This window comes from Heterocephalus glaber, unplaced genomic scaffold, assembly GCF_053883595.1.
Source record: "Heterocephalus glaber isolate CG9 unplaced genomic scaffold, H.glaber_assembly_v1.0 deba00001104, whole genome shotgun sequence".
NCBI lineage: Eukaryota > Metazoa > Chordata > Mammalia > Rodentia > Bathyergidae > Heterocephalus > Heterocephalus glaber.
The window spans coordinates 4,466,650-4,492,486 of NW_028258193.1; the positions used below are offsets into that span (position 1 = coordinate 4,466,650).

The following is a 25,837-nucleotide window of genomic DNA, read 5'->3' on the forward strand; positions in this document are numbered from 1 at the left end:
ATTTTTAAATGATGTAACTTTTCAAAAAACTTATTAAAGTTTATTTCTGTGGGAAAAGTTTCTTTTTATATTTCTGACTGTTTTTTGTTCCTTCTCTTGCAGCTTCAGCCAACAAGAACATTAGTCATGACAAGCATGCCATCGGAGTAAGTACAGGCTGTTTGGATAACGCTGTCTTCAGTGTGCAACCCGGCCTTTTCTCTTACACGCTGGCGTTCCTTTTCAGTAGATCGTAGATCTGTACTCTGCTTTCCTCGGTGATTAATAGGTGAAAACTGAACCTGCGGTTCAGTGTTACCGTTTCGTGCTGAAAGCATGTTGGGTTGTTGGCACAGCATTAACAGGTTCTGCACTGTTTTGCTTCCCCCCCAACACTGGGGATGGAGCCTGCTTGTTTAATTCCTAATGACTTTGTTTGTCCACCCTCACTCCATAGATATTCAGTAAACAGAAATGCTGGCCAAAACATTTTCCTTAAAGGTCTTAAAGAACACAGCGGCAGGAGGCTTTCCACGGCCATTGAAGTGGCTATCTGTGCATCTCTCAGAAGGGTTAATGGGCCGCTGGCACACACTTATCGTCTTCCTTACACATTTAGCATAGTAAAGAGCATCCAACAAAAACAGGAGTAGAGTTTTTGTAGCAGATTTTTGAATTCCTGTTAAAGGAGAAAACCACACTTTTTAAATCAGTCATAGGCTTTGAGGTTTTAAGACATTCATCAAAACACTGGGATGCTGGAGTGAAAATTGTGCTGCAGACAGAGTGCGTGTGTGATCACTTCGTGTGGCAGGCTCCTCTTCCTGCCTGTAGCATGGCAATGAAAGGATTTGTGCTTAACTACGCAGCACACCTCATGGAGTGCGAAAGGAGTGCATGCAGGATGTTGGAAATGTACTGGGAAATATATTGAACGTTTAAATAGTCTCATATGGAAAATAGGATTGACGGTGTGAATAATATTTTTTAAAGTCCCTATTTGTTCCCTAAATTAAAAACAGACATTAATGACTATTTTCGTATTAAAGATTTTAAAAAGAAAACTTTTCCTTCAGGCATATTCTTATTCTTTTTCATCTTAGATTTCTTGTGTGTCTTAAGACCTGGACATTTTGATTCCATGTTGAGGGATCCTGCCTTTAAAAGACATTGTTACTCATTGCATAACTGTTGGTTGCTGCCAGACTTGGAGGAGAAAATCTGATATCCAGAACTGAAGAGTTCTAGAGATCTAGTTTAGAGGTTTTTATTCCGTTTTGCTTTTGTTTTAGGTTTCTTTTGTCTTTTTTGCATTGATTTTTTTCCTAAACTTTTTTATGATGATGATAAGCATGGCTAACTTCTCAGTTCAAGCTGGGACAGAGCCGGATCTTGACTGTCACACTCAGCTTCTCCGCCTGGCAGAGCTCTAGGAATTAAACATCGGTGTGGGTCCACTCTGCATCTAGCAGGCCGACCAAGTGCTGGGGATAAACTTTGAGGCCCAAGAGGTGGAGGAAGAGCCCTAGAGGCAGCAGGTCCCAGCAGGGCCAGCCATGGCCTCTGTCCCCGTGGAATACCTTGTGCAGAGGGCCAGCATGGTTCCCTTAGCTCACGGGTGCGCTGTGGTCACAGGCAGTCTAGATGGCCTCACGTCCTTCAGTTTCTCTTGGGAGCATCACACCTTGCAGGGAAGATCGAGAAGCAAAGAAATCGAACTGGAGCTGTCGGAAAGGTTGTGGTAAAAGGAAGAGGGGAGAACCGAGAGTTGCTTAGAAAGGATGTTTGATAGACTGTTTAAAAACAAAACAAATGGTACATGCAGCATTACGAGAGTGACAGACCAGAAGATAGACAATGGTGAACTTTATGAAACCAAAATGCCTCTGTCAAGTTTGCCTTAAGATTTGATTCAATGGCTTAATAAAAGGGTCTGAAGTTTCTTCGTAGTAGGAAACCTGTGTGTGACACTCAAAAATTTTTGTCTTTTTAAAATACATAAGAAAGAACCTGGTCCTGCCCTGACTGTGCAGGCTGGCCTCAGGGTGCCTGAGAAGGGGTCGCTGTGTGGAGGGTGAGCACACTGAGCTGCGGCCAGGCCTGGTCCCTGCTCTGTCCCCGCCAGGCCAGTGGCCCTGGGGGTGCCGCTTACAGCCTCAGGCCTGTTTTCTTAGACCAGTTTGAATTGGGATTTGGAGAGTTTTTTATTTCTTTAAATTTCATGTTACTTGACTGATTGTTAAAAAATGAACACATGAGTGCTATAACCAAAGCCAATTAAAAATTTTCACGTTCCAGTTTTTTATTTTCATTCAGTTTAGTTGCCTCGATGTTCACGAGCAGCAGACACTCATCAAGGCTTCTGTTTCCCCCCTGCTAGGAAGCAGAGCGTCGTCATCCAGGTGGTGGACACCCTGAAAGGCTTTTCCTTGGCGCCGGAAGTGTGCGAGACCACGACGCACGTGCTGGCCGGGAAGCCGCTGCGCACGCTGAATGTGCTGCTGGGGATCGGGCGCGGCTGCTGGGTGCTGTCTTATGAGTGGGTGAGCCTGGAGCTTGGCCTTTGACGGTGCAGTCTCCCCGAGGGAGGGCACTCCGGGGTCTGTGCTCTCCTGGAGCAGGGGCGCTGGCTGGAGGGGTGGGGGCCGAGGCCGGGGCCGCAGGGGCTGCAGGTAGAAAGAAACAGGTCAGATGGGCTTGGGCTGCAGACACCAAGCGCGTTTTCTCACACACTGAGTGTTGCCCTGTGTTTGACCAAGAAATAATGTGACCAGTGCTAGTGATGGCTTGGACAGCTGAAAGAGTCCAGTGCTTGTTTTTACAGATGGATTTACTTAGGATGAAACATGTCCATTTAACCCATTTGTGTATGTTTTGTCTTGGGTGCGTGTACCCGTAACATCATTTGTTCTTATTTCTGTGCATTAATGGTACTTTTAGAGTATATTATCATTTTCATAAGTCATAAAAATTGAAATGCTCTGCCACCATTCTATTCTTACTTTGACCCTCCATGACACAGTCAAATGAAAGCGACATCATTTGTTGCTTGTTAGTATTTTGCATCCAACTGTTCGCCTCCCTCCTCTCCTGCAATATATTATATTAATTCTGTGTTAATTGAAGCCAGCAGAATTATACTATGCAAGCAGACTACAGACGGACGTATAAGACTGGTCCTAGTCTTTTTCCCGTGTCATAGCTTAACCCTACAGCTCCATTACAAGAAGCTTAAGAGGTCTGTGATTAAAGTCACGAAACATGAAAAGTTGAAACTCTAAAGAACAGTACCATTTGCATTGGTGGCAATTGGAGATCACCTTACCTAACTATGTAGTAGTGTCGCTTAGGGTTTATTTGTGTGAATACAGCTTACCATCAGCTTCCGTGAATGAATGCCTGGGTTTCTTTCCAATTCACAATGTCTCTGTATCTTGATCAGTCACCTCCTCCCCCGTTTTGTTTCAGAGGAGAAACGTCCTCTCTTTTATGAAGCAAATATGCTTTATTCTTTGCTCAGTCTTCTCTTCTGGGACTGAGCAGCCCAAGCGTGCAGACAGGAGAAGGTAGCGTTCACATGGATGCTGCAGCCAATGCTGTCCTGTTGATCACATGTGGAAACAGCACTGCACGCAAGTTTAGGTCATGGTAACGCTGCGTGGGGGTCACCACAGAAGAGCACAGCGGGCAGCAGGGATATTGTGTAATTCAGTGGTCATGTTCAGGCTAGGCTCTGTCCTGGGGAAGGGCCTCAGAACTGTAGTCACACAAGGGATGGCAGAAGTATATGTACAACAGAGACCAGAAAGGAAGAAGTATCACATGCAGCACAACTGCATACATCTACTAGAAAACTCTTAAGAGCTGGTTGCTGAGTCTAACAGGTTGTCAGGACTCGAGGATACAAAGTCAGCACTGAAATACCTAACTCTCATTGGTCCCATCAGGCTTGTGCAGGATCTGCATGCTAAAATCTGTACAGTACTGATTAAAAAAACAAATAACCACACATGGACGGGACATACTGTGTCCATGGATTAAGGCCTCAGTGCAGTGTCCCAGCCCCAGAAGGCTCTGCGTGTGTAGCACTTCTCAGTCTGCATCTGAGCAGGATCTTGGAAGACACAGACAGATCTCAGTAACCCTTGATGCAGCAGTAACCAAGGCAGCTGGGATCGGCAGGCAGACTCCAAAAGCAGGCCCACAAAAATACTGTTCGTGGGGGCCGGGGATTTAGCTCAGTGGATCCACCACCTGCCTCAAGTACAAGGACCCAAGTTCGATCCCTGGTACCAAAAAAAAAAAAAAATACTGTCCGTGGGTGTGAAGGGGCAGTTCCACGGAGAAGTCCAACAAGATGAGGGAGCCCAGCCTGTGCCTCGCACAGTGTACAGCAGGTTCCTCAGAGTGGATCTTAGGCTAAATGTGCAGGCATAAAGCTCTTAGACGTGAACATAGGAAAACAATCATGACCTCAGGCAGAGTTCTTAATATACCACACATGCATGACCTATAACTGAAAAAAATTGATAAATTAGACTTCAAAATTGAACAATGTTACTCAGAGGTATTATAAAGAAGGCTAGTAATATTACTAAAAATTGCAAATCTTATGTCTGGCAAATGACTTAACATCCAGAATATATAAAGAACACTCAAAACTCAACAAGAAAATAGCCCAAACAAAAATTGGCATCCCAAATTTTTTGAACATTTTGCCAAAGATATACTAGTGACAAATAACCACATGAGAAAAGGCCCAGTAATCCTGATCACTAGCAAAATTCAGTTTCACCCACAGTGAGACACTACTGCGTATCTGTTAGCATAGCTAAAGTTGCTGGCAGCCCCTAGCAGGGACGCAGGACAGCTGCAACCCTTGTGGGCTGCTGGTGGTGGGAGGAGGCTGGACGGCACTCTGAGCACAGGGTGACAGTTTCCTGTGAAGTGAAACATCCACTTGTCATCTCACACAGCAGCCCTCCCCCAGGTGCTGACCCTGGAGAAATGAAAGCTTGTGTTCACGTACAGATCGCCACGCAAGTGCTTGTAGTGTTCTGCTCATAATTACCCAAACCCAGAAGCAGCACAGATGTGCCTCAGCGGGAGGATGGTGAGCAGACAGGTCCATCTGTGCAGTGGAACACTGTGCAGTCATGAGTAGAAACCACGGCGCGCCAACTTAGATGGCCCTCTGTCGGGCTGTGCGACGCCACTTACCTGACGGTCCAGAAGAGGCGAACTGTTGGGAGGGGTTGAAGCAGGCGGGAAAGGGCCTGAATGCCAAGGGCAGCACCAGCCACAACCCTGAGGTGCTGGCATGGCACACAGGCAACGATAGGCACACACTTGTGCACACCCGATTTGATTGTCTGTAGACTTTATGTGGACTGTTCACCTAACATGGCTCTGTGAAAACTTGCACCACCTGCTGCTGCAGCTCGAGGCAGATTCCCTTCAGGCAGCCTTCGTCTTCCCAGGTCTTCAGCTGCCGCCCCTCTGGACACCTCTGTCTCAGCACTTTGTCCTCACCTCATCTCTCCTGCCTTAGAGTGCCTTTTTCAGTGTTAAAAAGAATAACGTCCCCGGGCTTCTCTGCCTTCTGTGCTACCTTCTTCTGCCTCTTCGTGGTGGCATTCACAATCTCTCCTCTGTCCGCGCCTTACCTCCTGCTGCCCTGACACTCGGCAGCGCATCCCTCCTGCCTGGCTCCCACCTGTCCCTCCCCGTGCACCAGCGCGGTGCCTACACGGGCGCTGACACCCACTGCACACTTACTAATTGGACCACAGCACACACACTGTGCAGTTTAGCAAGTCATTGTAGAGCGAGCACCGTGGTACAGCTCCCTGACCAAGGAAAACAGTGCTACCCGCAGCTGGAGGGCCCCGCATACCCTTCTCCATGTCTTTAGTGGAACTCCTGACACCTCGCATCTGTGGTTATCAACCCCTTTTCCTTGGTTAGCTTTTAAAATATAGCTCACTCTGCATGTTTCTCTGCACTTTTTATTAGCAGAATCACACAGAACTGTTTTGGAATTAGCAGAATTGCTAAAAGTAGCCCTGCTCATCCCTGCATGCTGGCTGTGTGACCCAGGTCCCTGGGGACAGGAGGGTCCTCTTCCCCTTTGGGAGCCTCCAAGATCAACTGCAGCTCTTCTTCTGCCAGGTTCCCGACTCTGCCCCCAGGACCTGGCTCCAGGCTTGGGCCATTGATGCCCTGAGAGGTCCTATAAAGACCCACTCAGACCCAGACTTCCGAAGGACAGGGTGGCCCTGGGCACACAGTGGGGAGGGAGAAGTTGAGCATCCTTGCGGGAGGCGACCCAGGGCCAGCTGAGCCCCCCAATCCTTCGGAGAGGGGTCCTGCCAACGCCGGGCTCCTCCTGGTCCTCACCAGGGCCTCTCAGCTCTCTCCCTGGAAAGCTGTTTTCTTACCCACACAGTGTGGCAGCCCCAGCTGGCCCTGCCAACCTGGTGTGGCAGGACAAGGCCCACATGGGTCCTGGCTCCAGACTGGGCTTCCCTGCACACCCCCGTGTGGCTGGACTGCTGGACAGATTGTGGTATTTTTACTTGACACTTACTTCAGTGTCCCCTTATTTTATTTATTTGTTTACTCTTCATAAAGAGAAAAGTTTATTTCAGCTCACAGTTCAGCAGCGTTTTTAAAGTTGATGACAGTTGATGGCATTCTTGAGCCACCTCATCCCTTGGCTCCTGAGCCAATGCCTCCAGAGACCCTTTCTTGGCTGCTCTTTCTTAACCCAGCCACTCCTCTCTCAGGGCTCAGAGTGTGGGCTGCCCCAGGGTCATGCTTAGCCCTGTCCCTACCCATCCTCTCTGCTGCTGCTCCACACTCGTAGACACTCACTGCAAAAAGACAGAGCTGATCCTCTGCTAAAACTCTTGCCACATGGGCTTCTGGATCGGAATCCTAAGTCTGAAACTTTGCATAGCTTTTACACTTCAGCGACGCTCATAGTTAAAGCCTCAGCCCGGACTACTCTCTGACCTCTAGACCCTCACATCCTGCTGCTTATGAATTTAAAATTTTCACTGGAATGACTATGCTCACCATGTTAAATTGCACTCTGGTCTTTCCTCACCTCAAATAGGTGCAGTACCTCCTCCATCTCTCTCTGATCCTTTGGCCTAGCCAAAGTTGAGAAGAATCCTTCATTCTGCACCATCCCTGACCCCACCATCCCTGAGTTCATTAGTTCTACTCCCAAGTCACACTTAGCCTGCACGTAACTGTCCCTCCCACTGCCACCATCACTGCTGGGTGCACTGATCTCCCTTAATCTCCTTTCCGAAGCAAGGGAGCAGGGCTTGGCTTTCCTCAACTCATCACCCATCCTCAGCACCTGCAACTTCTACTTTCTCTCTCCTGCCTCTTTTCAGCTCCTTACCAGAGCTGGACCATTCCACAGGCAAACGCAGCTGTCACACATTTTGCCCAAAAATACTCGGGCAAATACTTCTAAGAGTCAGTCACTTAATAAAAACATAGTTAGCAGTGATTTGACTAATATCATCAAGTAGCAAATCCTTACTCAGATTTCCTCAATTACCGCATTAGTTTTTAAATAGTTTATGTCAGTTGGGAGCCATTTTTCCATAGCTGCTCAAGTGATTAGCCCTGGCAGATGATTTTGCTGGTTAATTCCCTCAGTGGCTTGCCCCTTCAGTTAGGGTGAAGCCTTGCATCCTTGGCCAGTGCAATGTCCTGGCTGCCTTTCTTTCTGGCTGCTATGCTTGCCGCTCCCAGCCTGCCAGTTTCCCACCCCACTTAGACCCCTTTAGGACAGCCAACACTCCTTCCAGTCCTCCACACATCTCTTGAAGTCTCTTTAGGAAAGTCTCTAGCCCAACCCTGCCCCGCGTCCCAAAGGAACAGACTAGGCTGTACGTTGCATATAGGTATTTTAGGTAACGTTTGTCCACCTGGCCCTTGGCACCATGTAATTACTTAGTATGCTATCCCAAGACTTTGTTCACTTCTCTCTTCCTGCACCTGCTGTGTGAACACTCAATGAATGGAGGGGGGATGAGGGGAGAACACCACCTCAGCTAAAGGGCATCCCCACAAAAGACTCACTGTGTTGGATGCTTGCTTGCCAGTGGGCTTTGGGCTAGAAATTGGATCATGGGAGGATTCATCCACTGTGTAAAGCACAAACTTTTGGCATACTGGAAGGTAATGGAAACTTAGGGGTGGGGCCTAGTGAAGAATGTGGGTCATGCTTCGTGACCTTGGGGACCATATATGCCCTGACCCTTTCTGCCCCGGCTCCTTCCCTGTTTCTCTGCTTCCTGGCTGCCATGAGGTGAGCACTGTTGCTGTACCATACCTTCCACTGTGATGTTTCTGCCTCATGATGGGCCCAGTGGCAGAGTCAAGCAGCCATAGACTGAAACCTCTGAAACCATGAGCCCCATACCCTTCTTTGCTAAGCTGTTTTGCTCAGGTATTTGGTCACAGTGACAAAAACCTGACTGACACACAGAGTGTCTAATAATACATTTCACGTAAGGAATACCAAGTGTCCATGCTGTTTGAAACACCGCTTCTTTCAAAGCCACAGTAGCGTTGGTGGGCAAGTATTTTAACTTTTTCACAAACCATATAGTGCTATCACCAGATTCCAATTTTGAGAGTAATGATTGCAGCCTTGGCCTCAGTCGACAGAAACAGCTATGGGCATTGCCTCACCAGTGACACCTAAGCTCTTCACAGTCTGGAAACTGCCAGCACCTGGGTGGTTGACCAGATGCCGAAACCTAAAGTAGAACATGTGCTTGTGTGACTGGTGTCACCTGTGACTGCTGCCAGTGCTCCTTGCTGGCATGACATGCATATTGATGCCGCTAGGTTATGCTGGCTTCCACCCTCAAAAAAAAAATTAGAAATGAGCTGTATGTGTTCATCTCAGTCTCCAATGGGACAAAGATACCTGCTTCTTGCCTGGCTACCCTCCTTCAGTTATTTTAAGAAATTCAGTAGTACACGCATAATGTATTTCTTTGGGACAAAGTGGTGGCTACCACCATTAAGCTTAAAATACCCAATGCAGTACTCACCTACAACTTGCATATAGATTTAGATAACGAAACCCACAGATTGCCATTTCCTCTAGGGTCAAGATGTGAAGTATCCGGTATTAGCTACGTGACAGATCACATTGACTTTGCTGTAAAAGACCTCTCTCTCTCTCTCTCTCTCTCTCTCTCTCTCTCTCTCTCTCTCTCTCTCTCTCTCTCTCTCTCTCTCTCTCTCCCTCTCTCCTCTCTCCTCTCTCTCTCTCTCTCTCTCTCTCTCCTCTCTCTCTCTCTCTCTCTCTGTCTCTCTGTCTCCATCCCCTTCTGTCTCTGTCTGTCTCTCCCTCTTCCTCCCTCTCACCCTCTCTCCAGTGCATTTGGGGGGTTCTTTAAATATTCTTTTTGGCTAGCATTGAAAACTTGCCTCCAAGAAAAACACTGCTGAGAATGTTTTTATTTCAGGGTTTCTGTAGTGTTCTCTGGAACTTTCAGTAAAGGAGCGTGATAGCAGTTCTCCAAGCTTAGATGATGGTCAGTGGCCAGTTGTGTAAAAAAAATAAGTGATTGTCTAGCAATTCAGCTTTAATTATTTAATTCATTTTGTTGTTTTTTTCCTCAAGGACACTGTTAATGATTTCTGCATGTTCACAGCAGTTCCCACTTCCATCATTAATTGTTTTCAGAAAAGAGGATGATTCATGCTTGTCCTGCATCATGACTGACTTGCCTGAAAAATCCACAGCAATAGAAAACTGCATCCGGTGTTGCTGTTTCCTCTTCATGGGAGACAGGAAGTAACACAACAGAAAGTGAAGAAATTGATTTGACCAAAGGGTCCCTTTGGATTCACATTGTGTCATTTTATTTTGTCAAACATGGTGCTTTGTGAATCTTTGGACACCCTTGTCACCTCCTTCACGCAGTCTGTGTTGCTTGCACTCTCTGTCTGTCCTGTCTGCACTTCTGCCTGGACCCCGAGCTGCTCTTTGGTCCTGTGAGCCAGCCCCCTTCCTCTCCAGCTCCCACTCCACATGGAATCTGAGAGCCTGTGAGGAAAGCTTGATACTAGGATTTTAAAGCTAACTCAGGTATAAATGAAAATAGGGGCTTTGTAAGTTAAATCAGTCTACTGCAGAGCTTCTGTGAGATAAACTGTTAACAAATTTCAGTGTTTTGTAACTAAGATGTCCTAATGAATCGATTGGTTGTCCTGGTACAGTGTGGGCTTTCTCACACTGGGTTCAGTGAGCCCCGAAGCCAGCGAGGCCTTTCCTCTCCCTTTACCCCGAGGGGCGCCGGTTGCCCTCCTCATGCAGAGCTCGAATCTGCTCAGCCACTGCTTCCCAAGGCTCCTCCAAAGGCACGTCTGAACACCGTGCTTATCTCCCCTTGTATCGGCAGACAGGCTGTGCTTGTCTGTCCTGCCGAGCAGGTGTGCCTGAGTCCTGGCCGTGCCCAGCGATGAGGCTTTCAGCCTCCAGGCTCTGCTTCCCAGCTCGATCCCACAGCTCTGCTGTGCCTCGGCAGCGGGTCTTTTGTGTTACGCAGCAACTTCACATTGCTGTCTCCTCGCCCTCACAGAGCGCCTCTGCAGTGGAGAGGACCTCAGGAGCTGAGACTCTGGGCAGCCAGGAGAGTGAGGCGGCCCTGCCTGCAGGTCTGTGAAAGTCGAGGACAGGATCGTTCTGGGCTGGGAACATGAGCAGTCATCTCAGTGCACACCTGCTGTAGAGAGGTTCACTGCTGAGTTCTGGGTTCTCTTTCAGGACAGACACACCCTCCCCTTGTGATGTCTCTGCAGCCGAGATGGCAGGGATCCTGTGGCAGGGGTCTGCCAGTAGTTCCCCCACCCCACCAGCCTCCTCACCTGGAAGGACTTGGGTGCTTTCCCATATCAGGTGCTGAGCTCTCTGTGATCTCACGGTTGAGGGCAGGTGCAAAAACGTGACTCACCTGGGAAACAGGGATTTAGCGTCCCGTCTGTGAGAGCATGGAGAGGTATGTGACCAGGACTGTGACTCTGCCCAGGAGTGACTACCAGTAGAATCTGAAGGAGCCAGTGATGTTTTAGAGGACAACAAACTCACCTGCAACAACCACAGACTCAAATATGAAAGAGGTTCCATCATCATTTTCCTATCTGTACGTTAGGAATGTTCTCTTAGTTTGTGAAGGTGCTGTAGAAAACCTGCCTAATGCATCTGGCACAGAAAAGAGGTATATAGGTCAGAGGGAGGAGGACAGGCTTCAGAGAGGCCATCAGGGCCCAGGCACAGCTCCCTGGGCTCCTGCCAGAGCGTAGGCAGCCACTCCAGCTAGGGGCGGCCGGCGGCAGGCTTTGGTCTCCACACAGGATGGGTTCCTGGGAGGCTGGAGCAGAGGCAAAGTGACCAGAAGGCAGCGAGGATGACCCGGGTGGGAAGCGGCAGTGGGTAGGTGCCGAGATCAGGCTGGCCTGCCGTGTGGGTTGGAGAGGCGAGGCGACTCCCAGCCACACCTCTTACTGCACACTGAGGTAGACAGTGGTGCCAGTCACTCAGATGGCATGCAGTGGGGAGAAAGTATGGGTAGCACTTGGGGTGCAGTGAAAATTCTGGTTTGGGCATATTGAGGTGATTCCTGTTGGTCATTCTAATAGAGGTATCACGTGTGTGTGTGTGTGGAGGGAGAGGTGAGGCCTGTAAACAGTGACTTGGGAGCCGTCAGCGCGTGGACAGTCCTGCGCTGTGGCATCTGGGAGAGAGGAGGGAAGGGAAAGCAGCACCAAGCCAACTGGAGCTGGGAGGGGGTGGGGCACGAAAGAGGATGGGAGGCCTTGGTGAGGCACATTGGTGACATTTTTTTTTTTTTAGGAAAAATATCAAAAAAATCAAGACTAAAGATATGAATATTAAAACAAAATTCACTATATTGGGCAATTGTTTAAATGGATCAGACCAAAAATCAACCAGTGGGGTGGTTGCTGCAGGCTCATGGGAGATTGTCCCCATCTGTCCTTTGGAAACCATAGCCATAGTCCTCACACTGCTTTTCTTGAGTTTTCTTCTGTGCCAGGCCTTAACTCCTTTAGGGCTCCAAGTCCCCCCTTGCATTGTGATGGAGAAGGCCATGGCCTGGCATCAGTGCACTGTGGGGGAGGCCTGGCAGCCTCATGTGTATCTGACGTCTCGGGCAACAGTCACTTTGGCTAACGGAGCACAGCACCTCACCTTTAGTTACTCGTCGGTATGGGTATGGGTATGTGCAGCCTTGACTTGGTTTATCTGAAACCTTCCTTTTTTTTTGGAACTGAGGATTGAACTTGGGTCTTTGCACTTGCACAACAGGCAACAAAACCACTGAGCTAAATCCCCAGCACTATCTGGAACCTTTTACAAACCATCTTGAGCTGTCTTTCTCTCAGACACCCACCGGTGGCCTAGGGGTTTCTGAACTCTGTCCCTGCACTAAAATCAGTTGCCAAACTCAGAGGTAAGCGCTGTCAGTCCGTGAGTAAGTGCCATCTGTGAATTAGGCTTCAGTGACAATGCTAGCTTTTGAAGAAGGCAGATGTAAAAAATATACTAGATTTTAGAAAACCTTTTTCAAAACTACAGTTGACAACACTGTTCATTTTGCTACCTGATACTCTCTGTGTGTGACCCACACAATGCACTTCCCCTAAACTTTATTTTATAGGTAATGAATTTTAGGGGAAATCTTTTAGGCTTCCCTTTACCAGGGAATGAGAAATAACTCAAAGTGGTTTTGTCAACTGAAAAAGCAGCTTGCTTGTAGGTTCATGATAAGCCTATTTCTTGCTTTTTAATTGGTTTTTATTTCTTTGCAGGAAAGTTTCTCCATCTGAATATTAAAATTCTTCATATCTAATGATTGATCAAGCACTGATGGTCTTGGGTTGTACATATAACTAATTTTTGGAAAGAAGGACAGAAAACAGGTTCTCTTAGGAGCTGTAATACCTGGCTTATTGTCTGTGTTGGTAACAATGATGTCTGCTTTGTTTTCCTACAGTGATGTTTCTTGCCATTTATTTTAGTTACATTGGAATTTGTTGTATTTGTTTCTTTGTTTTCATTTTGATAAGAGAATTATGTGCATAAGTTATTTATAAATAACATTTAAGTACAGTTGAGAAATTTGGGGTCGCTCTAGTTAACACTTAGCAGTATTTAAAACGTGGCTCTGAATGAGTAGTTACTTTGTAGAATCAGAGAAGGACCCATTTTCATTTCTGGAAAATGGAGAGAACTGGGTAAAAGACAAGCAGAATAAACTAACTCCAGCCTGTGTCCTGCAGAGCACACAATTGTGTGGCTCATAATCCTGTGGCCTGTTTTCCTCTCAGCATCTGGTATTTAGTCTGTACCAGGAGCATCTTTTCAGAGGGCAGAGTTCGTAACTACTTTATCGCCTGTCTTCCCTTTCTTAGTGAAACAAATTGTGTTAAATTTTCAGTTTCTGGCCACTTTTGTGAAATGTCTAGAGCAGTGCTTCCTATACCTCAGTAACAGATGGATCACCCAGGAGAGCTAATTAAAAAATGTGTATTCTTTTTTCTTTTTTCCAGTACTGGGGACTGAACCCAGGGCCTTCACAGTGAGCTAAATCCCCAGGCCCCCTCCACCCCATTAAATTTTTTTTGGCGGGGGCGGGGTGGGGGTGGGTACTGGGGATTGAACTCGGGTCCTTACACTTGCGAGGGCAGTGTAAGAGGCCAGTTCTGGCAGCAGAACCACTGAGCTAAATCCCCAGCCCCCCCATCAAATTTTTTATTTTGAGACAGGATCTCACTACGTTGCCCAGGCTGGGCTCGAATTTGAGATCCTCCTGACCCAGAGTCCCAGGGTGCTGGGATCACAGGTGTGCACCACACAGCACCTTTGTGTGCTGCAGCCTCCCAGGTAATGTCCACAGGACTGGCCCTGTGACCACACACTGGCCAGGTAGGATGAGGGGACAGGGGGCTAAGCAGACACGCTGAGGATAGAGGTGAAGCTACTCTCAGGTGGTCTGAGTCACGTAGACAGTGTGAAGACAATGGGCTGTGTTGTCGGGATTTACAGGAGCCAGATCCGCTGGTCTACACCACCGTTATATGTGGAGATTGGGCCCTGACACTTGTAGTAAATTGCTCATGGTCACAGTGATTGAAAATGGTGAGTTTTGAATTTGACTTCTGCTTCTCCACAATCCACAGCCCACATTTTCTATAGCATGTACTCCCAGAGACAGCCTGAAGCATATTTGTGTCTTCTGAGCCTGCACTTTTAGAGCTATTCTCTGACTACATACCACCTGGTGCGTCTTTAAAGATCAGTGGGTGAATTTGATTTTAATGCTAATGCTGCAGGTCACTAGCTGCAGGGCCCTGAGTAAGGCCAGTAAACTCAGGCCTCAGCTTCCTGATCCCTGAGAGGGTGGAAGGGCCATTGGGATGAAGTGCTCAGTAAGCACTAGGTAAACAGCACTCACTGCTGCTATTATCCCGAGCACTCGGCTCCTGTCCCCAGCCTCGTTAGTAAAGTGACCCTCACAGGAACTCAACAAGACCATGTTAAATGAAGGAAGCCAGATGCAGAGGTACCCTAGCGAGTGATTCCCTTCAGAAGATGCCTCCCAAATAAGCAGCACCTCTTGGGGGAACACAAGTTGGTAGTTAACAGGATACAGAGTGAAGCAGAAGCGGGGGGACATTGCCTAATGGGTCGGGTGCCCCCCTGGGTGACAAGACAGGGCCGAGAGAGAGGCAGTGGCTGGGCAGCATTGGGAATACCTGGAGCGCTGCTGAACGTGCACTTCAAATGCTTAATTGTGTATTTGGCAATTTTCAGTCCAATTAACAAAATCGTATGTGGCAGATTGCTTCACTGAGGCAGGCATTTCATCCTCCAAATATGTTTGTGTCTTAAAGGAACTTTGTGGAATAATAGGAAGCATTTCTTAGCGTTCTGAGATGTGTTAGAAACACAGAGCAGTGGCTTATTTTGGAACAAATATTATTGCCTTGAAATTTTGCCAGACCAAGCCAGCCTCCTTGGACTAGACCTCCTCTGTTTTCTGGCTCCAAAGTGCTTGGGACATAAGTACCCACTTATTTTGTTATTTAAAATTATACTATTGGCATTGCCCATGGTATTTGCCTGAAGTTCGTGGTAACCTGGAAGTAGTTCCATCACCACACTCGTTCATTAGCCACAGGTGGCTCTTCTGGTTTGTAACGATGTGTACCGAGCCCCCATGACACAGCAGTACTGATGAGCTCCGTGTCACAGAGCCGGAAAGAGCAGGAGCGGCTGAGCCCGGTGGACTCTGCCCTGGGAGCCAGGGCGTCCAACCGCCTGGCTGGGAAGGGGTTGCGGCAGTGAACCAACACAGCAGTGCACACACTTGCAAATTCTGTCCCACTTTGCTGTTTGAGAAAAATCACCCTAGTAACAGACAAAGAATCTATAAAGGCTGGGGAGAAATGTTTTACGATTTGATTTGTATAATTTTGTTAGCTAAAGATAGTAAATGTACTAGTAATAAGTGACTTTTATTTCTGTGGCAGTAAAGGCACTCAGATGCTGAGTGTTTCTGTACCGTTCAGAAACCCTAACAAGCAGCCTTTCCACACAGTGGCTGAGGGCCGGTGAGGGCTTCCGTGCAAAGACAAGGTGAGACGCCAGCAGGAAGCAGGCCGGCCTCTGTCTTAGACACAGCCGAATCGGGGACTAGCGTAGACATTTGAACTGTGTCGAGTTAAGTAACTGTGCTGTCGGGTTTTCAGTCCACTCGCTATGCTTTGCAGCCTCCTCATATGAAGAGTGGTGGTGACGTTTGCCTGAAAAGAGGCCCTGTCACTGAGCAGCGAGGTTCCCACGAGTGTATTTGGTGCCACAGCCACACTTGGCCTTTACAGGGTGCTCGGGGACGGCCCAGTGCCAGGGCTGGGGAGCTGGGGACTTCGCACTGCAGAGGGAGCTTAATGTTGCAATTACAGTGATTTTGTCTATCAAAAACTGAATGTTAACCGATCAGTAATTCTTGAATTAAGTTACCTTCACATTTTAGTTATGCTTTTCATACCAGTAGTTAATTAAAATAGCTTGCTATTGTTTTCCTCCTTTTAAATTTTTTTTTGAGAAGTCAGAAATTAAGCATTCCTCATTAGCATTTTTGCCGCAGAATACTTTGTGAATAATTTTATCTTGGAAAACTTGAGGAGAGAATTTGTTAAACAGTGAAGAAACTAGGTGAAGCTCAAGAAGAAGTAGGGCGGTCGGTGCGGGCCGGTGCTAAGCTAGCATCTCCTCCATCACTCAGTTTCCTAGCTGTTCTCTGGGGGCTGAAGTCGAAGCCACCAGGAAAGAAAGCAGGATTGTGCCGAGCAGTGGGCGACAGTCCCTGCTTCTCAGTTACAGGAAGCCTCCAGTTCTCTGAAGGGGACACTGCGAATGTGAGGGCACTCCACCTTCTTCTAATTTTGCCGTGAATTTAAAATGCCTCTCAAAGATGCGCTTTTTAAAAATAGTCAAAAGAAAAAACGTGTGCTTTCCATAGGTACCTTAATTTATACACAAGAACATGTTCGGTTTTTATGCTGTCCTGTTAATAACAGAATTATCCTGCCTCACAAATTGGTTCTGGGGCCTTTAATGTCCTCTCTCTCTTCCTCACTGTACTGGAAGTGGTGTCCGGTGACATGTTAGGAAGGATGAGATAAAGCTGCTCCCATTCACAGAGGATGTCTTTGTCCACAAAGAAAACACAACAAATCTATCTTGTTTAAAGTTCTTAGAAGGGCCGAGGATTTAGCTCAGTGGCACCCGAGCCTGCCTTGCAAGCACAAGGTCCTGAGTTCAATCCCTGGTACCAAAAAATAAAGTTCTTAGAACTGGCAAATTAAGCAAGGTTACAGAGTTCAAGGTCAGAATACAAAATTCACTTGAATCCTGGCAGTGAACAGCTGGGATTCCAGTTCTCCAATGTGTGCTATATACTGGCACCACCCAAAACTGAAGTATTTAAATCTGATAAAACATTTTCAGGATTTTTCTGGTAAAAACTTATGGAAAAAAACAACAGAAACCTAAACAAAAAGAGAGAGACACTGTATTCCTGCATTGGAAAACTACTTTTGAACTGCTTTCCCACTTGATCTGTAGAGTGTCAGCCCTAGTCGCAGCCCGGCAGGATTTCATTGTGGGCGTGGACCCACGCGCTCTGTTTTTGTTTGCTTTGTTTGTTGTTGTTTGAGGCAGTGCTAGGATTCACTCCGAGCTACATCCCCAACTCTCTCTTCAGTTTTTATTTGGAGACGAAGTCTCACTTGCCCAGGCAGAACTTGAATTTGCGACCCAACCCCACCTGCATAGACCAGAGCCTTTCTGAAGGAGAGGAACAAAGTTTGAGGCGCGGGTGTTAAAGGGATCCAGGTGAAGAGTAAATAAGAACTCTCTGTGGATTGTTTTTTATGACTCTTGTCAGACTAAAATTACCCGAAGTAAAATGCTTGAAGCTGAGGAGGATCACTGTTCCCGGCTTCCCTTTAGCAACAGCATCATTTTGTAGCATGAGCTCGCTGCAGCTCACCTGCCTCTCCTTGCCCAAGTGGGGCAGGGCGATGATGGGAAGGGAGAACACCATCTGTGTGCGCCTGGAGCGGAAGCAGCTGCACAGTCACCCTGCGCCGTGCAGAGTGGTTTCTTTCATAGCTATTCATCTAAAAGCCTACTGCAAGACGGTGCTTCGTGTGTGAATTCACCAACAGGTCTGGATTGATGAATGATTGTCAGATATCAGAAATACCATTCTTCTTATCTAATGTGTCACACGCAGGATGCTGAGAACTGTTGTAGTAGGTGCTAAAATAACTTTGTACACCCTTATTTTTGGTACCGGGGATTGAATTCCGGACTTTGCACTTGCAAGGCAGGTGGCGGAACCACTGAGCTAAATCCCCGACCACTTTGTACCCCTTTTAAAGACTAAGTAGAATTTAACCTACCTTCATGTGTCCCTACCCTTGCTTTATTTAGCTTCTCAGTTATTTTGAATGATCGAATATTTTATGGAAGTATGTTGGGTTAGTATTTTCTATGTGAGTTCATTACAACCCTGCCTCTGACCTTGCAAAGTAGATTTTCCCCATTCTGGACACGGGTAAGGTAAAGATAGCTTTGGCTAATGAAACTACTGAAGCACAGAGCTGACACTGTTTTCTCATTTGATGAATTTAATAAATTAGTATTTTCTGCTATCTTATGCAGCATTAATTCTGGGGGTGCCCACGTAAGTTAAATGTATAAATTTACTTATCAAAATTCTACTGTAGCTCTTTTCTTAACATTTAGAAAGGAACAAATTCAGAGGACTTGGGCTTTCTCCTCGAGGCTGTTTAAAGTCACTTGACATTTTAATGTGGGTTTATTTGAACTTCGGTGCCACCCGCTTTTTAAGGGTGGTTCTTGGCTTCTCTCACAGGCGCACCATGTTTCCTACCATACTGCTTCACATTGTCTCACGTCTGAAAATAGGCCTCATCTTGGAGCTTTGTGTACTAACTTCACTGTGAGCTTGTAGAGACACGTACATATTGATAGCCTGTCTGTGTCTCTCAACATGATCGTATACAGTGGCCAGTAAAAGTGAGGTAAACACTTTGTACTTACGTCTTTTTAACTACCACCCATAAAGAGCTAGAGAGAAACCTGGTTTGGGTATAAAGGTACCAATTTTCTAAAGCCTTGTTTTGCTGAACTCATTGACAAATTTTTCCCCCAGTGTTCTTCATGCAATAAAACTTAGGAGAAAAGTACCTAAATGATAAAGGTGGCTGTACACGCAGAGCTGACTGAAGATTAAGTAATTACACCAAACAGCTCCTGAGAACATGACTTGCATTCTCCCTGTCTGAGGGACACACATTCTCCCTCACTGAGCTCCGTTCCTGTTCCGCATTGGCACCTTCCCCCCTGAGCGGCTTCTCTTGTCTCATCCGGGCTGTTGTTCAACTCTCCCATCCTCTGCCCTGCCCCACGCTGGTGCCTCTCAGCTCACCAGGGTGCAGACACCGTGCTGCCAGGCAGCGCTTTCCCTTGCTGCTTGTCCATGGCACACCTGCTGTAGCCAAGAATGAATGGATGGGCCTTTCCCAATGACATTCTCTCTGTCTAATGACTTTTACTCATGATATATGACCCAGCTTCAAATTGCTGCACCTGAGGTTCCCATATCAACAGCACTTGAGAAAAGCCACCCTGTGTGGCTTCCATTTATACCTCCATCCTGTGTAGCTCCCCTTTATACCTCTGTCTTGTATCCCTTCATGCCTCCATCCTGTGTGGTTTCCCTTCATGCTCCCCATCCTGTGTGACTTCCCTTCATGCCTCCATTTTTTGTGGCTTTTCCTCGTGCCTCCTTACTGTGTGGCTGCCTTTCATATCTCCCACCAGGTGTGGATGACTTGAGTTTGGAGCTCTTGTTCCAGGACCTAGCTGAGGTTTTTATTTCTGGTGGGCTCTCACTAAATTATTCATAGGTGAACACATAATGTAGTTGTTGAGTAAATAAATGCATCCATTTAAAGGTCAGGTTGGTGCAGAGAACTGCCTTCATTTCGGGTGTCCTGTTCTCATTGTTATTTATCCCACTTTTGTGCCTATTCTAAGAAAAATACATTGTTCTCTCACATTGAGTAAAAGAACTTTAAAGAAGCAAATATTTAAAATTGGTCTGCCATAAACATTACTGAGACTTAGAAACTAACAAACAGAATTGGGCCTCATTCTTGGTCACTCAGCAAAAAGGAGCTTATACTTCAGGTAGCAACTCTACAAAAGGACAGTGGATTCACGGAACGTAAGAAGTAGAAATCCAGATTTAAAAGATTTGAGTGTATATTTCAGTTTGATTACTTTAGCTGTAAAAGTCTACCTGTTTGTGGAAACACATTACTAGGGAGTTTGGTCATGGAATAGAACTTCAGAACCTCATTATTGAATTAAAAAATGAAAATATTCTTTTGATCATTTTAAAATTTATGGACTCAAATAATAGCAGAGTGGTGGTAATGGTGAAGATGAAGGTGAAAGCTTGCTTATGAGACATGCCTCTCAGAGGACACGTTCTCCTGAAGCCATCAGCCATTGCTAGAAGCAAAGTCACAGATCCGAAGGATTACTGTTTGACTTGGGGCTTGTGGTCTCTCTTCTCCTAATGTATTTTTTAAATTATTAAAGTCATAGAATAGTTACAGAGGAGTGTTTATAAATTACTATAAATCGATAACTTGGAATTTTAATGTATATATTATTTCATATATTTAAAAAAGGGTTGTTGTTTAAATATTTGATTTCCCTAAGATAACAATTTGTGTTTCTAGTCATCATGAATCTTTTTCTTAACCAAGTATTTATTAGTATTCATAAATTTCGTGTAACCTGGAGATTCTGTAGACACTTTGGTGTCCAAGAACACTACTTAGATCTATGGAGTATTGTCACTGCCGCTTGTTTCTTTTGTTTTTGGTGTGTCATCAGAGTGACTCTAGGCAGTCACTGCCCACAAAAGCCTAATGAGTCGATAATATCCGTCTGCTTGCTCATTCCTTATAGGTGCTCTGGTCTTTGGAGCTGGGTCACTGGATTTCTGAGGAACCTTTTGAACTCTCTACCTACTTCCCGGCAGCTCCTGTAAGTCAGATGTTGTTTTTTTCTTACAATAAGTGCAATTTTGTTTGCTTAGGAAATCAATATAAATATAAACTCAACTGATTAAGTCAAGTGCAGTCATGCTGAAATTAAAGACATATCCATGGAACTTAATACCTTTTATTTATTTATGAGATCATATTGAGAATGTGATGGTACTTTGTAAAATTGCAGTAAGAAGTGTCTCAAGAAATTTTAGTTATGAAAGCCCTCAGGATTGAGAAAAACAAAAGTAATTTTAAAAAGTGTATTCTGGGGAAGGTAGCATATCTTGTATATGGTTTTAAAAACTAATGCCTTTCCTATTAATAGAGATAGAACTGATAGGTATAAAAATTGTGGCTTGTTAGCATTATGATATAGTCTTTACATTTTGATGGTTCTTTTAAACTCCACTTCAGTTTTACTGACTCTTAAGTGTTTCCGATTTTTAATGGAAAAGTTCCAGGTTCTGTTTTTTAAAAGATTAAGCAATAAAGAAGTGAGTGATTTGATACTTTATTGGGAGCACAATGGGACAGAAGTCAGCTTTCATTTTCAGAATTGTTGGCTGCTGCATGACAGCTGATTCCTTCAGCAGTTGGTGTCTGTCTGATGCCAAGCTGAGGGCTTGTCTGCCACCGTTCTCCCGCTGCTGCACTCGGCTGTGTGGCAGCCTAAGTCGGCCTCTGGCTGTGACATAGCAAGAGACTGGGCTCTGCCTTGTAGCCACTGCAGCTATCTAGGTTGTTGTATCGTTTTTGCTTTTTTAGGGTTATTGTTTTGATTTCCTTTCAACTCTATAAATGTTTTCTTAAGGAGAGAAAAAATTCCTCCCGGCAGGACTGTTTGTTTGAAATACTGTATAAGGAACTGAAGTGTAAAGTACAAACACAAATTCCTCCCATTCTCTGTCAAATGAGATTATATATAACTCTGAGTAACATAGTGAGGTTTGTCTTTGAAATTCGTTTTTCCTGCCTTCATGAGAAATTGATATACATGGTCTGTTGTTGCCAGTTTTTTCTGTGTTATCATTTTCTTACCTCGGGCATCTGTCATTAGGGCCATTGAGATACTAGAAACTAACTGTGGGCTTTTGAAGCTGTGAAATTTTCTAATTAGCAGATTTTTTAAAACCTGATGTAAATCCATGATAGCCTGGTTGAGTTTTTAAATCCTTCTTAAATGTCACAATAGGAGCAGTTCTCAGCCAGGAGGCTCAGAGGGTAGCTGTGGGAGTGCAGCAGGGTGGGGTGGTCCAGAGCCTGGAGGCCCTCACTGTCCCCTGAGCACCCTGTCCTGACGCTGCGTCTCAGGAGTGCAGGGAAAGGAACAGGGAAGAGAGCAGAATAAAGGAAAAAGCAATAGGCCAGTAAGATGCAAAGACACACGTAGGAAATGCTGGCCCCCTTCCTAGCTGTTGACTGGGGAATGAATATGAGAAACTGCTTCTGAACTCATCATGTAGATGTGTGTTAGTGTTGATGGTGCTATGAACTCTTCAAAAGAAGCCAAAGCTGCAGGAGTTAAGATTTTTGCAGTTCCTGAGCAAAAAGCTGCATCCTCAAAATTTTCTGTGAATTTTTGGGTGTACTCAGCATCAGATTTTGGGTCTGCATTCTGAAGTACTTCTTTCTTTCAGTCTGCTGATGGATGTAAAAAAAAATTGCTAATACAAATCTTTTTTCTTAAATAAGAGTCAAATCGAGCAATATAGCTTTGTGAATGTCTCGGAATGTTTTTCTCAATCACAAATTAAATTTCAGCTTAGTCTATAAAATAAATCTAGTGAAATGAGAAAATAAACCTCTTTGCAGTTACAGTGAGAAGAAAATATCTTTGTCATGGACTTAAATGTATAATTTCCTCATTATTTAGCTTTTCCTTGTCATGAGGCACAATCATTTCATAACCAAATTATAAAATTTACAGTGTTATCGTAAAAGTTAAACATAATTATCTCACTTAATAAGTTATATTTAATTACTAAAACTACCTTCATATTTAACAGCCAGCTAGGATAAAAATAGTACAATCTTCATACAAACCCAAATAGCAAACACTTCTATCAATAATTTCAAAGATTCTGGAAGTTTTTATCATAGAAACTTGAAATATGTATTTGAGCATTAACTTAAAAAGAAGCTGTCAACAGCTATGTAAATATGCTGTTTTTAAAATACAAATTTAAAGCAAAGCACGTCAGAGGAGTAAAAATGCTCTATGTTTTTCCAAATATTAAACTGTAATAACCACTTAGAAAAATCCCTGAATATATATTTTTATGGCTTAGAGACTTTTAATTATAATAGTGATGCTAAATCAGGACATATGGCTATTCACACAGTCTATAAACAGTGCTCGGAGGAATGCAGTTCCAAGATTATCTGTTTTCCAGTTATTTACTGAGAAACTCGCACATGACATTCTTGGCTGTGACAGGAGAGTCTGTGAATTGTCACCGTGTCTCAGCCTTGGATTCATCACACGTAGGTGTGCTGCCAGCCCACGCTGCCAGGTTGCTTCTGGCCTGGGGTTTGGCTCTGGTTCCCTCAGCATGAGCAGCAGTGCTGTCCCAGACTCAGCTATAGTCGGGAGCTCATGGACCCCATCGGCCAGGAGCTGCCTACGGTGGGAGGGAGAGGACACGGCGTGCAGCAGTGTGGGTCAGTCCCTTGGGGATGTGCGGCTCCGGGTGGTCTTCAGCACTTAGAAATCCACTGGCCGAATCATCATAGTGGTGGCCTTGAGTGAGTAGCCTGACCCCTTCCAGTAGTACCACTTAATCCCGTTGAACTTATTCGTGTTCTGCCTTTGTGGATAGTACATTCCGTTCAAGTTAGAAGGGCCACATGCATCGAACCACCAGCCTGTGAAAGTGGAACACAGAGGGAATCAGGAGGGAAGTAAGGCTGACTGCACAGGGCTAACAGTGCTTGGCTGAGCCAGTGCTCGTGTCCAGGGCCCTGCGGCAGGCGCGTGCAGACTGCATGCTGTGGAATGTGCTGCATGGGCAGGAGAGTGGTCCCTACTCCACACCCATGCAGTCATTCTCCCACCTTGGCAAATGTCCTTATGGGCTGGCTTGCTCTTTTCTCTGTGCTGTATGCACAGCCTGCCGTCCATCCATGGGTGTCTGATTTGGGAGACAGTGCAAGTGGAAGAAGGGGTAAGAAGTACTCACAAGAGCCCTTAGAGAACTCCTGCCCTGCATTACTCTCCAGCCCCTGCAGCGTGGTGGGCTGAGTGATTTGGGGTCCCCTTCTTCACAATTGTGTTGGTTAAAACAGAACCCAAATGTTAAGTACTCCGTGGAGCTTGATAGAAAGGAACCCTACAGCTACCATGGTACAGCAGGGGGCGCCAGCACAGCAAGTGGGCAGGCTCCCCCTTCATCCTGGTGTGGCCCTCAGACAGGAGTATGCCAGGTGCCAGGGTCCCAGAAGGACCCACCTCCGTTCTCCTGTGAATCTGAATGAAGCTTCAACACCTTGTGTGAGAGGGATCCATTGTACGATACCCTCTGTGTTAATTCTTTGATAATAACACAAGTATTATTGATGTCTCAGTAGCTAGAAAATAAATCAAAGTGAATGAAACTCAGTTTAGGAGCCTGGGAAATGGTATTAGGATAGCTTTTACCACACCTATAAAATTATATTCCTTAAAAATACTCTGATTCCGAGCTGGGAGTGGTGGTGCACACCTGTAATCCCAGCACTCAGGAGGCTGGGCTGGAGGATTGTGAGTTCAAGGCTGGTTTGAGCAACATGAGGAGACCTTCTCTCTCAAACAAGCAAACAAACAAACCCTGATACTGAAAACCAGTGTAGCGTTTGCACGTTGGAGTGTGCGGATCCTGGGGCACCTGCCTTCTCTCCTGACGGCAGCCCTTTGGCTTAGATAATTCAGATGTAGGAGCTGAAAGCGCCTCTTGGAAGGCATGAAATGTTCAGGAATACCAGAGGTGCGGATCCGGGCCACTGGAGCCTGCTGACTGACTGCAAACACGCCGTCTGCAGACATCTGCCGGTCACGGCCGAACTCCGGTCCAGACCATTGGTAGGAACTTGGCCTCGTCACAGCGGAGCCTGCTCTCTTCTCTCTTGGGCTGCTTTTCTTCCCCCGTTTTTCCCCGGCTCCACTCTCAGCCCCTAAACCCTGCTCTGGGTAAATGAGTGCATCATTTCCTCGGATATGAACGCAGCCCTCCTGCTCTCCAGCCCTCCTGAGTCTTGAGTCGCGTGGCACGCGGGTGGTCTGGGACCCTCCAGCCCGCCAGACACATGGGCCGAGTGTGGGAATGGAAGGCAGGAAGGGGATTAGGGGCATTTGTGTTCCCCTTGTCCATGGCTTCAGAGAAGATTGTTGTGGTGGGAATGAGGGAGACCAGAAGCTTTTGATAAAATCAGTGTAAGAAGTTTTCTCCCCTCGAAATAATATGACTTTCAGGGGAAACCCACATCCCCAAGCAGTGGCTGTATTATCTCAGAACCACAGGATTGATTTTCTAGTGGGCCTTAATGCTTGCAGTAGTAAGTCATGAAAACTACTGAGTTTCATTTTTTTTCCCTAAATAAATCCTCCTCTGCGGCTACCCGCTCAGGACCCCTCCAGTCCTTCAGGAGCTTTCCTGTCAATAAATATCTTCCTACTTTAAAAAAAAATCCTCCTCTTGACTGTCAGCCATTCCTATATGAAGTCCAAATACAGTGTAAGCTTTGGTCTTTCTCTTGTCTTATGCAGCACCTGATCTTTATAAAATATATCAACCACTGCTCTAACCTTTGCTTTTCCTGGGTGAGCAATAAATCCATTTTTTGCTAATATAAGTTCTATTGCCCACTAATTAAACCCTGCCAATTTCTATTGGCACTCTTGGCAGAATTCCTGATGCTTCTTAAAATCTTTTAGTGTTAAGCACAAGGACCCGAGTTCAATCCCCAGTACCAAAAAACAAACAAACAAAAATCTTTTAGTGTTTTTTAAGAACCAATTACACAGCATTTGTCAGTCTTCTTTCTTATCTCAGTCATTGCTAGGTGGTTCCTGTTACTCCATTCCTAAACTTTAAAAAACTGGAAGTGTAAGTTGTCTAACAGTCGGTTCTTTTGGGGGAACTCTTACATATTT

General features: G+C 45.8%; 2 protein-coding genes across 6 annotated transcripts in view; one reads left to right on the plus strand and one right to left on the minus strand.

The window, feature by feature from the left end:
- Mcph1 (microcephalin 1) overlaps nucleotides 1-25,837 on the plus strand; it is a 183,039-nt gene that overhangs the window by 62,835 nt on the left and 94,367 nt on the right. For all 3 annotated transcript variants that reach the window (XM_004869587.4, XM_004869588.4, XM_004869589.4), the window contains 3 exons: nucleotides 103-146; nucleotides 2,360-2,522; nucleotides 20,627-20,704. In XM_004869587.4, the coding sequence (XP_004869644.1) occupies nucleotides 103-146; nucleotides 2,360-2,522; nucleotides 20,627-20,704 (285 nt within the window). The remainder of the gene's footprint in view (nucleotides 1-102; nucleotides 147-2,359; nucleotides 2,523-20,626; nucleotides 20,705-25,837) is intronic.
- The window catches only part of Angpt2 (angiopoietin 2), a 52,235-nt gene continuing 47,226 nt past the window's right edge, over nucleotides 20,829-25,837 (minus strand). For all 3 annotated transcript variants that reach the window (XM_004869583.4, XM_013067370.3, XM_021248190.2), the window contains exon 9: nucleotides 20,829-23,574. In XM_004869583.4, coding sequence (XP_004869640.2) covers nucleotides 23,414-23,574 — 161 coding nt within the window. In that variant the 3' untranslated portion in view covers nucleotides 20,829-23,413. The remainder of the gene's footprint in view (nucleotides 23,575-25,837) is intronic.